General features: G+C 43.1%; 1 protein-coding gene across 1 annotated transcript in view; it reads left to right on the top strand.

Annotated features, from left to right (window-relative positions):
- Positions 1–18444, top strand: part of ext1b (exostosin glycosyltransferase 1b) — a 114691-nt gene that overhangs the window by 71686 nt on the left and 24561 nt on the right. The window contains exons 2-4 of the mRNA XM_071501242.1: positions 7841–7934; positions 11884–11991; positions 13854–13973. Coding sequence (XP_071357343.1) covers positions 7841–7934; positions 11884–11991; positions 13854–13973 — 322 coding nt within the window. The remainder of the gene's footprint in view (positions 1–7840; positions 7935–11883; positions 11992–13853; positions 13974–18444) is intronic.

Below are 18444 nucleotides of genomic sequence, written 5' to 3'. Positions count from 1 at the left end.
GGAATAGATCCACCACCACTATGGAAACTACCGTGACATCTTAGAAATTCCTGACACTCGGTTTACTTAAGAATTCAAGCTGCAACACTGAGTTACTTGGACTGTCCAGGCAAAAATCCGACAAGCGCGGTTCATTTATTGGCAGCGGGAAGAGGCTTGATATACATTAGCTGTGAGGGGCACAGCTCCACAGCACAGAGAGGGCCTATATCAAGTTGTACAAACATTTTCTCAGCGTAACAGGGCTTTGATTCTTAGTTTTGAATTTAATGTTTCTAAAAAGGTTTTTGAGAGTTGACTGTAGGAGTTCTGTATTTGCACAGAATGAGAGTGAAAGAGAGAAATAACAGAGATATTACCATGGACCTATCAATCAGAGATTCCCCTTAAGAAATTGTTCTTGACGGGGCAGAAAGAGCTGTCATATTAAGTCCTTCTTCTGATCTTATACCCAGATATATATGTTGAGATCCAGTCAAGATGGACTTCCGAGCCTGGCGTCAGAACGAGTCTGTGGTGAACACTTGAAGTTCGCTTTCACTTGTTATTTCCCCTCATTGTGGAAATAACCACGAGTACCACCTCTGTTTGTGTGTAGACCACAGCTCAGGATCAGAGCCTCAACATCGCAGACCTGCCATCTGTCAATCCGGCTCCATCCACAGGGATCAGTGTTGTCATCTGTGACGCTCAGAGAGTCGCTAATGGTTTCGCACTTCTCATCAACGAAACTGGCACGAGCAGGGACCTCTCCGTCCCGTCCTCGTGCTGATGCCGCGGACCAGCGTTCAGATGTGCTCTCCTCAGTTTGTTTTGCTCGCTGCTGCCACACCTGTGTTAACAGCTGGCCACTTGTAATGCAGTCTCATCTGGCTAATAATGTTACGAGGTATATTACAGCCTGGATGTGTTTGCTTTATTAATTTATCGTTTGATGGTTTTGGCCTGCTCTCAGGCTTACATCATGACTTGGCATCTTTTTATATATGAAGTATATGATTCTAATGGGTGATTTTACTGGTAATTTTGCAATTTTCTTTTGACTGCTATTATACATATATGTGTTTTTGTGTTACTCATTGTTACAGCTTGGTTTTAACCAGCCAGGGACATTCTTGAAAACTAGATTTTTAACCTAACCTAAGCTTTTCTCTGTCAAATGAAGGTCTGATAACTTACAGTAGGTAACCAAAGGCCCGGTTTGAAAGCCTTTGGAAGAAGAAAGCCACCTTTTTATGTGTTTTCACTAGAAGTGCTGTCATCTGCAACAGTAACTCAGCTGTACAGTTGTGTTAAAATATACTGTGCCATGTGTGGACACTTGGATCCCATGCAGATTTTAGCACCAGGAGAACTGTCTCTTTTCATATATTTGGCATCAGTGGGCTTGTAACCGCTGTGCTGTTTTTTTTGGGGTTTTTTTTTGCTGCCACATATTCTTAACTGTTGCCAGCTCCGCCAGTCAAACCAGCCACCATGACATAATTTTCCTCACATGCACTCTGCTGTTTTTATATATGTCGAGCTATATGGGACCATGCCAGTCCTTCTTCTGAGCAGGGGGAAGTCTTCACAGTCCTGTAAATGGCTGTAATCAGATTGTCCCCCGTGTGTGGACAGACCTCAGGGTCGTCACGGGTTCGACCACAGAGAGCCTGTTTGTTTGGCTGGGCAGACCTCTGGGTCGTTCCATCCTAGAATGCTAATTGGAGCTAGCATAAGCTGGCTAATGAGCACTAATTAGGCTAATGAATTAGCTGCAGAGTGTACAGCAGGCGTTATGGCAGAGGAGGAGGAGGAGGAGGAGGAGGAAGATGGGACAGAACGGACAGGCACACATCTGGACGCACACATACAGATGCTGACATGTGCTTTTCCCACTCAGCTGCGGGGTAAATAAGTGGAGAGGGTGAAAGTACGGGGGCACACACAGACATACATTCCAGTCACGCACTACTGATTCCCTGCTCGAGCTCGTGTTTGTTGCTATACGCATGTGCAGACACATTATCATCCTCAGACACACACACACAGAAACATATGTGAAAGCCCCCCCCCCCCACCAACCCACATGCACTCCCCCCTTGCCAAACACGCTCTATCTCAGTTAGTCAGGAGCCAAAGATGGCCTCTTTTTACCCACAAGCTCACTTAGCCTGCACATCTGCCGTAGTCTCATGGGAACACACACAACAATATGCTTCAACTAAGACACTTGTGTTTATGGGGAGTACGAGGCTCCTGTTTAATTACTGCTGGAATCTGTCCTTACTCTGTTTGGGAGTTATTTACTAGACAAATGAGCACATCTGTGGCATGACATCCGTAATTGGAAATAACTTTTTTATTCTTTGATGTACTACCACTTCATCTTGGGGTTCACTTTCTTTCTCATGTGCGAGAAGGACACAGAGAAAAGAAATCAGAGCTTTCCTTTTATCCTGAAATAATCATTTAATGGGTTTTTTTCTGGTTTAAAACCACATTAACACACACACACACACACACACACACACACACACACACACACACACACACACAAACCCCACAACAATACACTTCCCTGGATTTTGTTCCAGCCATCACCAGACCTCCAGACACCCATTCTTTCACACACTCTCACGGATTCACACACTTTGGAAGACAAAGAAATTAGCGAGAGAGTGGCACAGGGAGACAGGAGAGAGGTCTGGGAGGCTAATATAACAACAGTCTCAATAAGCAGTAAATTGGATCTCTTTCTCTCCGCTCCCTGGAAGACACTCAAGCTGGTTGTGGTTTTGTGTTTTCATCACCCTGGAGCTCCATGTCCAGGGGATGGGCAGGCACAAGGCGTCTGCTGGGTGCCTACGTGGCAACAAAAAGACCAGGGGGCAGTCCGCCAAGTGCACACCTTCGGGGATCTGGGGCTTAGTCAAATACTGTACTGAATACAATTTTAGGATACTCAAGTTTTTTATACTTGTATTTTACTACGTTTCACAGGGAAAAATCGTACTTTTAAGTCAAAACAGTGTGTTTATCTGCTCTGTCAACTGCAAATGTTAGCATCCCCAGCTAATTAGCTTACTAACATCCATAAACAAGGATGATATTATTAGCAAACTACATTATTATGCAGAGACACAGGTTACATTAATAAAAGCACTGCAAAGGACCAACTAACTCACTGTGTTTGTTGTGTTAGCTATATCAACATTTAAGGCAGCATTAGCATCTCTGTCCTGCTTTTTATGGGAAGGTTTGCGCTCCGTTAAATTAGTTACCTGAGATTGCATTACATTTCCCAAACCCGTCGGTTACACCCAAATGAAGCATATTGTTTGATTTTACAGACAACAAGAAAGCACCCAAACAGGGTCATGTTAAAACAAAATAACATTTTAATTGCATTTTTATTTTTAGTACTTAAGCATACTGCTAGCTCTTTCATACCAGTACCTACTAGTATGTTGGAAATATGTGTTTTCACTTTTTTTATGTCTTTAGTCTACAAATAAATCATATTATATCACGCATATTTCTTCCACATGGATCATCAGCTACTAGGCCTGCCTCTGTTTCCTTCTTTGTAAAGTCATACACCACTTTTTTGTTGAACTTAGCATGAAATGACCATAACCATAAACGTCACCATAAACTTCATATAGAATGTGCTATGCCAACACTTTCCAGCTTCGCATAGCAATTGTAACAAAGGGGGAAGCAAAGGGTCAATTGACTACCATAGTTTTTCATAATATTACTACTGGTTATGAAGGATGAAGGACCTGAACAGTTCACCACTGGTGTTAAGGGAGCAGCTAGGATGGTTGATGGAGACGGCGTCTGATTCAGCGAAAGTTTCTCTGAGCAACTAGCAACATTAGCAAGACTGTGTTTATTAAAAAACACACTTTCAGTCCCTCTCCTCTTTCACCCCCTTCCCCCCTGTTGGTGTGGATGAAGTGCCAATCCCATGTAATTAAGTTGCTGCAAATGAAGGCACTTAATGCCAGGTTATCAAGGTAACAGTGTAGGATGTTGCCACTGGGGCTGGCAGAGATGTGTTTCTTAACTGCTTCACAGTTGTTGGATATGCTGACACGTGCACTCTAATGCACTCTCACACTTACATGTATGCACACTTAACACCGGGGTGCTCCAGCAAAGGTCATTTACTTTATTGGGTGATGTCATGTTTTCTGTCTGCTTTATATTTTCTGCATGCTGACCTCGTTTTCTGCGGTTTTGCATGTCCTTCCAGCAGGCTACCACTTCACCTTCGTCACACACTCACTCTGTTTTTCCTCCAGCTGCTTTCATTGTGCTGTCTGTCGCACACAAACACACATACACTTGCATATACACAATGGAGGGTCACACATAAGTGCAAGTGTCGGAAAAATATAAATACGCAGACACAATCACACCCAGCAGGCCCAGAGCGCGACAGTGGCTTTCCTTCTGCCAGCTTAAGGTCAGGAGGACAAAACGGTGAGAGAGCTCTTGTTAGACAGATGAGAAGAGAGCGGTGGAAGAGAAGAGGAAGACAGCAAAAGCAGGCTGTGGCCTCTGAACTCCACGTAAGGTTCAAACTAGCACGAGTTTAGAAGGATGGAGGAGGAGTGAGGAGAGGAACAGAGAGGAGAGAAGACGGGAAGTGAAAAGGGGCTTTCACAGCAGGGGGCGTCCTTGTCGAGGCCCCCTCCTGTGACCTCCTCACCTCATTCAAACCTCTTCAACACCTACACTCCCTCGTAAATGGAAAAGTACCTGTGCCAGGCACAATCCCAGTCATAATCAGGTTAAGGTGCACAGCAGGTGGATCACATGGGAGGGCTGCAACTGGTGCTTTTTCAGGAGAAGGAAGCAAATTTGCATCCTGTAAACCTGCAATTTGCTCGGGAGAACTGTTTGAAATTTCCCATATTGGTTATGAAACATTAAAAAAAAAAAGTTAGAGGGGAAGTAAAGAAGTTTAGGTTAGGTCAAACAGAAACAAACATTTGCTTCGTATTAAACATAGGAGAGAAGATTGTAGTGGTTAGATAAAACACGCTACAGGCCTGCTGCATGTTAAATCCACACATTGATATTCACTGCCATCAGATGCTGGTGTGTTTTGCATGCTGTTACACACACACACACACACACACACAGACAGACACACACACACACACACATATATATATATGCACAAACAGACAACGTCCAGGCAGACAGCTGGTGTGGAAATATGGGCTAAGATAGCTTCTTCGTCTCCATCGACAGGTGACAGAACGTCAATGTGAGGGCGTGCAGCTGTTGCTTGTTCACGCTGCGTGTGTGTCTGCGAGTCTGTCGGTGTGTGTCTGAGTGTTTTGTGTCTGTGCCCATGATAACTGTGTTATGTGCTGCACACAGCAGAGCATTATGCATGTAGGTGTGAATGAGGGTGGGATTTTTATCACAGGCTGTCATGTCCCTGCACTTCATTAGAGCTTGGCTAAAGGAGAGACAAGGCAGCATCTCGCTGGCAACATCAGCAATCACCATCGTTTGCGCGTGCATGTGTGTGTGTGTGTGTGTGTGTGTGTGTGTGTGTGTGTGTGTGTGTGTGTGTGTGTGTGTGTGTGTGCGTGCGTGTGTGTGTGTGTGTGTGTGTGGGCGTGGGCGTAGTGCTTGGCTTCCAGCTTCACCCTGTCAGCTCAGTCTATATTCACAGGCACAGGCACATACAGAAGGCAGCATCAGCAAATCACTGTCACACTTCTGTACAAGCCACAGTATGTTCACAGCATCATCAGTGGAGCTGTGTGTGTGTGTGTCTCCTGTAACCTTCACCTTGTATAGACTACGGCTAAATGAGAAATGATTTTCTGCCTCACCAGTCTCTTAACCCTCAACCTGGACAACCCTCAGGGCTCATTTTTGCCATTTTTTATGTTTCACAAAAAAAAAAAAAAAAAAAACAGAAAGTCATTGGTGTCATTATGATTATTATTATTGAAAATCTAATTTAAGAAATTAATAATAGGAAAACCTGTATGTATACTGATTGTTAAAAAAAAGCATTTGCAGCACAGACACCTCCACACAAATGTTTTTATTTTTTTTTACATTTTCTTAAAGGGACTCTGGTGCATAATCATCATTTGATTTATGCTTTCTCCCAGTTCCCCTTTTTTCCTCTTTTCTTCTGTATTAAAACACACTGCTGTCACTGAAATGTTGTGATCAGTGTCTTCTTGTAGCAGGAAACAACTTTGAGCACGAAAAATCAAACATTAAAAAAAGACTATCTATTAGTGAAAATACATTTAAATTTTAATTAGACAACAAACCCCATCATGCCTGGTTCTACACTGTTGAGTGGCATGTTAGTGTTTTCTGTTTGTGATATTTATTAGCTCTGTGTATATATGAGAGAGACAGAGGGAAATAATCAGCACAGGAATGATGCTGTGTCCACATTTAGAGAAAGCAGAAGAAGAAGAAACAAAGAAGGAGGAGGACGGGAGCATCAAACAGTGCACACACACACACACACACACACACATGCGCGCACATACAGGCCACCATTGCTGTGCTACTGCTAGTGCACACAAACTGTCAAAACATAGAAAAGCTGCATGCATCCAAACATGAACACACACACTGATGCACAGACACACACTGTTCCTCTATTGCTGTGTACACACACACACACACACACACACACACAGAGCCAGCTGTGTGGTGGAAGCAGGTGTCACTCTCAGCTCATTACCCCTGGCAGGGTTGATCACTCTGTTTGGAGAGCAATAAGACACACCTCACTGGAGAGATAGAGGGATGAGGGGGCAGGAGGAGGAGTAAGAGGAGCAGGGAGAGGGGGGGGGGGGCGTCGTCTCTCTGCTTTAGGAGATAGAGGGGTCGAGAGAGGCAGCGAGTAGGGGAGAGGGGGTGCGCAAAGGGGCGTGTGGTTTGTGAGATAGTAGAGAGGGAGGAAAGAGGAGAGAAAGACGGGAGATAGGAGAGATGAAGGAGGAGCAGAGAGAGGAAAGAAGAAATGACATGGAAGAGGGAGAAAGAGGAAGGAAAAATGTGACTAAGAGACAGAAGATTTAGAAATAATCATTTAAAGAAAAAAAGATGCTATTTTCTAAGAATAACAGTAGACAAAGACACGAGCAGTCACACGATCTGTTTTTTTTTCTTTTATAACCTCAGGTTAGCCAAACATATTTGGAAAGAAAACAAAGGCAGATGGTTAAACTGTTACCCAAACTGTCCTTGTAAACATTTGTCACTATTTGCAGACCAAAGTCTAAATTTGACCTATCATATTAGCTGTGGTTGCACACTAAACAGTTGTACTGTGCAAAGAGGGCTTATTAGTGACAGGTTGTATATTTTTTTTTCCTCCCGAGTAAAGTGGTTTAGATCATCTGGATGAAGTGTTTGTTGTAAGACCTACATTTTCTTGTCATAAACCGAGACAGCTGAGATTTCACAAGAAGCAATGCTGTAGGGTGTTCCTCTTGAAATTCTTCAGAAAAATATTTCATCATGATTTCTATTTTTTGCTGGGGTTTTTTTGTGTTTCTTTTCTTTTTTTGGGTTTTGTTTTTGGTGCTTCGTGTCCCTGTTTGGGTTTATGTCATTAAAAGTGAGTGAATGTTGATGTAAATGTGTGTAAAATATTGTGACAGTTTAGTATTTGCTCAGCTATGAAACACCATCAACTATTAATGCTATTAGAGCTCATTACAACGAGTAGCAGTGGTGCATGTACTGTATGTATCCCTCTGATTGCACACATTTTTCTAATCGTGCTGCTCTGGTTTATGTCAGTGAACTCATCGGATGTGTGTGTCTGTGTGTTGTGTCTCTGCAGGTACGACTACAAGGAGATGCTCCACAACTCCACCTTCTGTTTGGTGCCCCGCGGCAGACGACTGGGCTCCTTTCGCTTCCTTGAGGCGCTGCAGGTAAACAAGAAACACACAAACACTCTCCCAGCATGAGAGAACACTACACATGCTGTAAATTTGTGCTTCCCAGCTAAATTACTGGGAAGAAAAAGAAGCACTTCCCACACTCAGCCTCCCACTTTGCATTTGTTTGAATAGTGTTACCTCAGGCATTTAAGGATCACCAAATCATTGCCACCTTAATGGTGTAATTAAAAAACAAACAAGACCTTCATCGGGAGGATTAGCTGCTTCTTCCTGCATCTTTTATATTGCTACACTGGAATGAAATTTGTAGAGAAGGTGTTACACTGTCGCTTGACTTTGTGAAAATTTCCAACAATGAGGTGATCAGAGAGCTTCAGGGAAAAAAAATACATTAGAAAACTCTTAATTTTGTCTGTGGTTTAACAATCGTTTTGCTTATTGTTGCCTCATCTCTTTGTAGTTATCCCCACAACTTTAGCAAAAGTACATGCTGTGGATATTAACATGCTCCCTTTGTTGGGCACAAGCTCAAATAATGGCACACCAGATATAAAATGGTTACAGTTCTTGGAGCCTCCTGATCGCAGTCATGATCCTGGTTTCTTTTGAAAGGTAACACTTTGGAATTTACCATCAAAGAGAGAGAATAAGTTCACACCAGCACATTTAAAATGGTGAAATTTCACACTGAAATCAGTTCGCTTTAATGCCATGATCAGCAGGTTTGTTCATGGAGGTGATGTCAACCCTTGCAATACATTTTATTTATTTATTTTTTTTTTTGGTGCCACCAAAGCTGAACTCGGCTCTGTCCCTTTCCACTGTTGACCATCATGACAACTGAGAGCTGAAGAGTCCAAAATAGAGAAGACTCGTAGCTTATTAGCTGTGTTGTAATGAAATTATGTACAGTTCTAACAACAAAGTCTCAGTGTACACAAACAGGATGGTAGCCTACAGAGAAAAAAAGACACCAGCTTGAGGAGCTATTGTGACTGACTAGCCCTGGCATGTTCTTGGCTGGCTAGCCTTGTTAGCAGTTTGCAGCTTGCTAGCAGTTTAAATATATCACAAACATGTGCAGATGATTTGTGCTGTGACACTCTCTATGCTATTAGTCTAAGTTATAGTGGACCAAATTTACAGCGCTAAAGATTGTAAAATTGTCCTTACTGGTATTTTTATGTGCACTCCAGTTACAAAATAAGAACTTGCTGTCTCAGTGACGCAGGAATCTTAAAAGGGTTTACACAGATAGGAAAGTGAGGCTTTGTGCTTTCAAACAATGGATAGTTGAGTATTCAACTATATTGAAGGTGAAAGCTGCAGGTAATGTAACACCTCACAATACGACCTTAATAACCTGTGAAGTAAATTCCGTCTATCTAGAGTAATTTTCTAATACTGGGTCTGCATTTACCGCCACTTTACGCACACCCCTTCAGATCTACACACTTTTTCCCCCCCTCTGTTCATCCATTTCCATCACTGCACCACACTCTTCTGCATTACTACTGCACTGTCCTTTACCTCTCCTTACCGAACTCCGCCGTCTGCAGAGTGCACCCACATAAGTGCGCTTATCTCACTATCAGCTGCCACACACACACACACACACATAACGGCGCACTTCACTCAGGAGGGAAATATGTCCTCTCCTCTCCTTTCTCCATTCGTCTGACTCACCCCATCCATCGACTCGCAACATCTAGAGGAAGACGGAGGGAGAGTATTTACAGGCTTTGGTCCTCGCATGAGAAAGCAATTCCTGATAGAGGTCAGCTCTGTGTGTATGTGTGTGCGCCTGGGGTTGTTTTTGTGTCTGTATATATCTGTATGCATTGGATTGTGTGTGTGTGCGTGCGTGTGTGTGTGTGTGGTGTGTGTGTGTGTGTGTGTGTGTGTGTGTGTGTGTGTGTGTGTGTGTGTGAAGGAGACAGCAGCAAAGCTCCAGGGGCCAGTTCTGGTTTAGCTGACACCTTTATGACCTGGGAGTGACAGGGCCGTCATTACATCAAACTCCCACTATGTACACACACACACCAGCTGTTACCTCTACCTCTTTTCTCATCCCTCCATCCCTCTGCCACTTCTTTGCCAAAGGTCACATTCAGCTTCACTACCTCCCCTCTTTCCTTTTTTTTTTTGATATCTATTTATTCACTTTCTTCTGTTTTTTTTTTTTATCTCTTTTAATTCCACTTTCTCCTCTCTTCATCATTCCCCCTAGCTGCCTGCCTGCTCTGAGTAATTAACTCTCCTGCACCTGAAGTTACCATTTTAATATTGATGTGTCAACAGGTGCAGCTTTAAAAAAAAAAAAAAAAAAAAAAAAAAAAAAGAGGCTCCAACCACTGAGTGTGCTCACTAAACATCAGGTCAAAACAATCCACGTAGACTGAATGTGGTTGTTTTCTTAGATTTTCAGGCTTGTAAATGATTCAAGTATTTTTAGAAATCAAATAAACACAAACAGAATCTGAAATAGAACCATTAATCGTGTAAATAAGGGATTCTTTCTGTGAATGTTTGAGTTCTCATTCACAAGTGCTGCAGCCGAGTGAATAAATGTTTTCTGGTTTGTATAAATCCAGACGTCTGTGGCTCAGACTCCCAGACTTTTGCTGTTATTTTTAATCCAGAATGTTTGACTCATTGTGATCTGCTCTCCAACAAATGGCTGCTAATTCTTTCTTCCTATCCCTGTCTGTCATCAGTATGCTATAATTCCTCCCTATCTGTGACTCTATGCAGCCTGCTCATCTAGATTATATGTTCAAACCTATCTCTGGTTATGTAATGGCTGAGCTGCTGTGTCCGAGGCTCATGTTTGATCTTAAATGTTGTAACTAAGGTCCAAGCGTCATGCAAGCATGTTTAGGTCATATTTGAGTATTCTGTTGTTAGGCTGCATGCATAACATACCTACATAACACATGTATGTTTGTACATCTGTTGCATTAAAGCTGCACTATTTGATGTTTTTTGTATTAACAATGCATGAAATCACTATTTGTAAAGTGAACAGAGTTGCTTGAGTGCAGAACCTGCAGAGAACTAATAACCCGGCTGAGTTCCCCTCAGCTCTACGCAGCATCCTCCTTTTTGCTCATTGTTTTGGTATTAAGGCCCGAAACTTTACTGTTTTGGCTGACTCTCACTGCTCTCGTTAGCCTTGTTCCCAGCAGCAGCGGGCAGCTGTTTTCAACTGAAAAGCTCTTAAAGCTGACAGAACACTACCTCCGCAGCACCACACCACAGACACACACAGTTAGCAACTAGCTGGTCAGCACTTCGCAGCTAAAGAGCCCTTGAGTTAGTTGGCAAAAACAAATCTGAAAAGAGAGTGAATATTGGACTTGCATTCATCGGGTTGGATAGAAACAAGGCTCTAAATGAAAGCTAATGCTGCTCTGTAACTGGTGGATGTATAGTGTTCACTAAAACATTCAAAATATTAACTTTATAATGTGACAATATGCCTATGTTGTGTTTGCAACTTGTACCCTTTAATGGCAAAAAAGTTCAGTTATTATAGCTTTAAGTGCAATTTTGCCATTTAGAGTTGTCAGGATAAAATTCAGAAAGTTCAGCAACAAATGTTTCACATCTAACTATTATCATTGTTATATACTCTACTGCTAACTGTGATCATTTCACCTCTGACCTATTAAAATCCAGCCCTTTGACAAGATGTTTACTCTGAAATGTCATCTAGTTTGTAGCTTCTAAAGTTGGCATCTATAAAGAGTCAGGTTTAAAAAAAAAAAAAAAAAAAGCAGTAATAAACTTTGTGCTGCTGACTGATTTTTTTTTTTTTTTCACATTAGACCAAAGAAGCTTGAAATCAAAGGGTCAATGAAATACTGATCGATCATATTGCAGTGCAGTCATTGTAATTTTATATGGGAAAAAAAAAAGCTTTATTAATCAGCATCAATATGCAGCAAAGCAGTCATGATTTCTCTGTGTGTCTCAGGCTGCATGTGTGCCGGTGATGCTGAGTAACGGCTGGGAGCTGCCTTTCTCCGAGATCATCGACTGGAACACAGCCGCAGTCATCGGCGACGAGAGGCTGCTGCTGCAGGTAACAGCCTGAAGACACGCTCACACAAAAACCACACGCTCTGTATATCATCTGGAAACTGAAACCCGACAGAGAAACAGCAGTAATCCCGCAGCTGAAATGAAGCCTTTTTCTCTCTTCTGTCTTCGCTTTTCTATCGTCCAAAAGTCCTGTTTCATTTTGTTTTGTTTTCCAGTGGCGTGGCTGTTAACCAAACAAAATCCAAGCAGCATACCAAGTCCTTGACTGCTTGAAAATGTCACTCAAATCCTCATATTGTTATATTAGAGGGCAAATAAGTAGAATGAGTAAGTGGATTTGGCTGAAATTGCTTGAACTTCATGGGGGAAAAAGTAATTATATGCCCATTAAATCTTAATTTGAGTGAAGTGTGTAATAATATTGTTTGACATTGAGTTTTATAACTTAGGAGCTCCATCTCAGGCCAGGATTTCTTAGGCACCAAATGTGCCTGAGGCGTTCTGGATCTATCACTGGAATTATGTAGTTTACAACAACATGCTGGGCCAACATGCATGTACACCAAGCACTTTATTAGGAACACCACACTAATACTGGGTAGGGCCTCCCTTTGCTCTCAAAACAGCCTCAGGCCTTCATGAAACTGATTCCCGAAGAGGTTGGAAACCTTCCTTTGAGATTCTGCTCCATGTTGACACAACTGCATTACATCATTTCTGCAACGTGAGATGCTGTTTGCTTTGTGACATGGTGCATTATCATGCTGGAAGTAACCATTAGATGTACATTGTGGCCGTAAAGGGACTCACATGGTCAGCAACAACTCCACTCAGATCAGCTGTGGCATTCAAACTATGATTGATTGGTATTATGAGACCCAAAGTGTGTCAAGAAAACATTTCCCACATCATTACACCACCACCACAGAGTGAAAAAAAAAACCCAAAGTGGTGGTTATGTGCTGGACTATTTCTTGGTCCAGATCATCACATAACTGCCCGTATAACAGTTCCCAGTCTTTGTGCTGGGAACTGTTATACGGGCTAACCGCTGCCTACTGTAGCTTCGAATCCACCGTTCAGACATGAAAGTGCCATTGATCCTCTCATCTAACTCACAGCAAGAGAGTGAATTAGTGCATTTTCAAAAATGTCAAACTATTCCTTGAGTCATACAGATGAGGACTTGACTATTGACCTGGATTGAATGGTGTGAGAGTGAACATGCAAGACTTGAGTTTTGAAAGCAAAAAACATCTCCAGTTTTGCTTGAAGAGTCATTTCTTGACCTCAAAAACAGCAGATTGACAAACACTCTCTCAACAAAAGGGCCCTCATACATGTTTCCACAACATGATAACAGGTGGTCGTATGACAGCCACCAGATGTGGTGACAAGCGGACTTAAGGTGAAAGTTTGTGCTGAAAATCTTAGGTTTTGGTTTGGTAAAATCCTGGAACAAAACAATAAATAGGCAGATCTAACATGGAAACTCACCTTCAATATTACATGACTGTAACACTCCTGTAAGCAATCATTGTGATGGTCGGCCTCCAAAAATCAGAAAAAAATGCTAATTTTTCATTTTATTTATGAACAAAAAGGCTTGACTTTCGCTCGAGGACTTGGAGCTTGTCTTGAGAATTGCTTTGAGAGCATTTGAGATTTGGATTTGATCCAAATGACCTAAAACAGTTGTGCCTACTACTTGCAGTATCTGCTTCAGCCTTCACTTCACAAGGCCTCCCCACTGTAATGTGCTTTATCTGTTGATGGGAGTTTCCCGAGTGTATCCTTGGGACCAATTTCAATCTTCCTGTCACCATGTTTAAGGTCCCAGATCAATCATTAGCATCCAGCTCCCGTATTTACTGCTGACTGACTGCTGTTTGTCCTTTGCAGATTCCAACCACGGTGCGCTCCATCCACCAGGATAAGATCCTGTCCCTCCGACAGCAGACTCAGTTCCTCTGGGAGGCCTACTTCTCCTCAGTGGAAAAGATAGTGCTGACCACGTTGGAGGTGAGGATTCAAGACACACATGCAGAGACGTACACACACACAAACACACACACACACCACCTGCTCTTTTGGCCTCTCTGCCTTCCCCTCTCCTACTCCTCCATCATCAATCTTTCTCTCTGAGGGCTGCGGTGTCACAGCAGACTCTGCAATCTTCGCTTTACTCTCAGGTGTCACTGTGGTCTCTTTGGTATGAGGCTAAAAGCAGAACAGAAGGGTGGAGAGTGTTGTTTACACAGAGCAAAACTGAAGTTTCAGCACATGGACGCAGAATATTTCTCACAGGCTGCTTTTTGTTTTATTCAAAGTGCACAACAAAGGGTTTCGCACTTAGGCTGTGAACCTGGAATCTCCACGTTTCACAATATGTTCGCACGGTCTCTGAAGCAAAAACCATCATCAGTGATAGTGATGGTTCTAGTAGTAGCAGTGGGATTTATCGTGGAGATGTAGTAGTGGTTGTAGTTGAAGAGATAATAAACTGTTGCTTCCAAACCGGTGACCTTTCAGTGGGAGCAAGCAATCACCCTCACTAGGCTTGAAAGATGCCTGTGAAAACTTGTCGTCCTTCACAGAGAACAGACTGCAATCAGACTGTTGTCAGTTACAATGGATTCCAGTAGTGACCTTGTCAAACAGCCAGAGTGGCATATTTTCACATTGTCATAGTCCATCTCTTTGCTTTGTGTACTCAAAACAATGTCTTTTAGAAACGTGGCCGAAGGCTGAGGTATGCTTGAAGCGAACTAGTTCATACACTTTGTCGTCCAACAATGTCTAAAGGAAAAAGTATTTGCAGTTCGAAGGCGAGGCAGAAGGCCTACAAAGGGAAGCAAGTCGAAATGAGGAGAACAGAAAACACTTTCAGGCAGTTGCAACATGTTGCGTTTGTTTGCATGGACAAGCCTGCAAGGTCAGGAGGTCAAAAGGCCCCCTCGGCCAGAGCCTCTGTATGAAGTGACTGTTAATAGTTCTTCTTTGAAAGTCAGAGCCTTCAGTTAAATGACACAAAATGGCTTCAAAGAGATGAAAAACGATCCCAAAGAGAGGCAAAACGGCCAGAAAGGGATGTGAAACGAGAAGGAGACGCGGAACAACAGCAAACAGATGCAAAACAACCACAAAGAGACACAAAAAGACTACACTGGAGTCATTTTGTGTGTCTCTCAGTCTGGGAATCCTATATAGGAGGGGCAGATTTTCTCATTATCCTGCCACGCTCATTTGTGCAGTTAAAAGTTGCCAGAAGTAGTTTGTTAAGAAGGAAAAAAATAAAGCTTTAGAGCAAAACAATGCACATGCCTGCCTGCAAGCTTGGCATGGCCGTGCATGAGGATGGAGATGGAAACAGTAATTTAGCCAAAGTTTGGCAAAAGTAATAGTGTTTGGAGAAGTGGATGGTCACTGTTGGAATCCATCCAGTCGCACTTGTTGAAGGACAAAACCACAAACTTTTTACAGGCACCATTCAGTCCTACTGGGGCTGAACGTTTCATAATCAAAAGACAGATTTAGGTGGAGTATCACCCTCCCTCCTCCGACCTCTTACTGTCATGTGAATCCACTTTATTTACAATAACCCAGTTTAAGGAATTTGTGGGGGAAAAAAACTATTCACCTATCCAATCCCCATCCCTCATTATTCTGTTTAAACAAGTAGTTTATAGATGCAGGGATAACACCTGGGTGAACCGCAGGCTTCACGCTGTGGTTACAAATGTCTTCTTCTTCCTGCCTCCCCTCTCATCCAAGTATCCCATCACGCTTTTAATTTCCTTTCTTACTGCACCGCTAAGCCTGGGAGCAAGATCCCCCTCAATGCTACAGTCTTAGTTACGGTACAACCTCCCAAACCTTACATCTGAATATTCCTTTCACACACACACACACACACACACACACACACAAGCCCCTACACACTCTCAAACACACAGCGCACGTAATGGGTCATGGCTTTAGTGTCCAGAGTCTGTCTGATTTTAGCTGGCTCTACTTCTCTGGTCTGTTTGTTATCTAGCCCTGTCTCACACACACACACACACACACACACACACACACACACACAGAGTCAGAGACACATCTCCATATGTCAAGGTGTGTCAGCCCAGATACACACGGCACCACCCAGACATAACCTTGCTGACATGTTGTCACTCCGCACTAAAGAGCAAGGTGACACAGTGAAAGCCTGTGACTCAGTGTGTGTTTGTGAGTGTGTTTGTGTGCGTGTGTGTGTGCGTGTGCGCACGTGCGTTCACATTGAATACAGCAAGGGCTAAACGCTTAATCCTGACTGACTGTCCTGTAAAAAGAGCGAGGGGAGAGGAAGAGTGGTGGGAGAAAGGGTGAAGAGGAGAAGGGGTGACATATGTAAATGGCGTTGCCGTGGCAGCCCCCGAGATAACGAGCGACATGGTTTATTCATCCTGTCGAGCCTGTACCCCCCCCCCACCCCCACTCCACCTCCCCCCACCCCCCACCCCCACCCTCCTAACTGCAGATCTGTAATGATACACACGTACACACACACATACACACACACACTCCGATATCTTGACAGATTGAATCTCCTCGCACAAATTCACAAACACACTTGCTTTTAATGACTTCCCACATCCACTCTGAACTGTATGTGTGTATGTGAGTGTGAGTGTGAGTGTGAGTGTGTGTGTGTGTGTGTGTGTGTGTGTGTGTGTGTGTGTGTGTGTGTGTGTGTGTGTGTGTGTGTGTGGTGACATGGCAAGCAAGCTGGGAAACACGAGTTCAACCTATCATGCGGCGTTTCCTGTCAAGAATCGGACGCGTTTCGACCAATCACAAGGTCAATATAGCCGGATCTGCTGGTGCCAGTACACCTATTAAACTCACCTATTAAAGCCAAGTTCACAGTGTGCTCCCAGTGAAGCAGGATTTATCTATCATGCTCTAATTGGTTGATTGTGGCTGTTCTGAAGTGAGATTGAGTCGTCCATCATGTCCCGACTGAGGGCTGCCGACGGGGGAGGAGCTGCAGCCAAGCGAGCAAAATTGCCCCTCATAAGGTGTAAAGGGCTTGGGGTTTTTAAGGTGGCAGGCAGTGGTTTTATAGAGAAGCTAACGGATTTCCTGTTAATCTGCTTGGCTGAGGCAAATGGTTATCAACTACCCTCAGGGACAAAGCTTGGAAAAGTGAAAAAAAACCCACACTGTACTTTCTTTCTCTCTCTCTCTCTCTCTCTCTCTCTCTCTCTCTCTCTCTTTCTTTACGTCCCTGCCTCCAAATGACAAATGTATATGTTTTGTCAGTATTATTACAGTAACCCCCCTCTGGTTATATTATTAACATTTTACAGTGCAAACAGCTATTAGCTGCCCACCCATCACCCACCTGACTCTCTCGGCTTCTTTGTATGTATCCGTCCTTTGAGTTGCCAAGCCAACAGAAACCGCAGCCATAAAACACAACCACAAACCTGTGTCTGTTTTGCTGAAGCAATTTCGCATGGCTCAAGGGCACGGCGACAGTATCTCTTTCCTTCCCCTGCCTGTTCAGCAGAGGCCGGCGGCGAGCTGCAGCTGGGGAAAAAAATAGTGCCACAATACTCAGTGCTGACCGTTTGACTGACTTCTCTATTCAGGCACAGGAAGGATCAGGGCAGGTCTGAGTGAAGGGTATTAAGATACAGCTGATGACTATATTTGGCTCTTCTTTTTTTTCTGTGTAACTGATGGGCGCAGATGCAGTTTGACTTGCTGATCTGTTTTTCTTTTTTTTTTTCTTCTTCTTCTTTTAAAAAGAAGGCCTGAGTTTGGTTTGTTGTGCGTAGGAAATATTACACAATAACTTAGATTTCTTTCTGCTCTGCTTTTGTGCCGCAGCGATTCACTCCTGACACGATCAATAGCCGCTATTGAGGTGGTAACAAAGCAAACATTTGGAAGGCTCAGCTAGCGTCCAACTTTCATCCAGCGCCTGCAGACTCGCTCTTATAACAGTCTTCCACCTGCTCTAATTCACTGGCTGAGTTTTGAATAGCACGCTGAATATTATACTGAAATGGGGTTATTGCAAGTTGGAACATTAGCGGTGTTGGTATTCACTCACGTTTATGACTATCTGCTTCTTGCCGTTTTCGTGTGAAAACTCATTTCGCAGTGTGAAATGTTTTATAGGTGTGATTACGAGGCTCATTGATCAAATCCTTAATATTTCAGCCAGGATAATCTCAAAGGCAAACGTTTGTTCTTTTATCAACACAAATAATTCTGATTTTTACGAGTCCTCGGTGATCTGAGTGAAGTGTTCAATGTTTTCTGAAGGTAGTTTTTGTGTTTGCTTAAAGTTGTAACAGCTCTGGAAGGGAAAGCCTTACAAATGACAGGGTGGCCCAGAGACTACAGAGACTGTTCTGTAATTAAAAGTTTGGTCCTGTTTGTCCAGCTGTAACTTCATGGTTGTCAAAGCAACACAGATCTTTGTAAATTCCCTAAA

This window comes from Trachinotus anak, unplaced genomic scaffold, assembly GCF_046630095.1.
Source record: "Trachinotus anak isolate AG129_WGS33_773 ecotype Australia unplaced genomic scaffold, CSIRO_AGI_Tana_v1 ptg000016l, whole genome shotgun sequence".
NCBI lineage: Eukaryota > Metazoa > Chordata > Actinopteri > Carangiformes > Carangidae > Trachinotus > Trachinotus anak.
The sequence above is the reverse complement of the archived record's forward strand: the minus strand, read 5'-3'. Positions and strand labels throughout refer to the sequence as shown.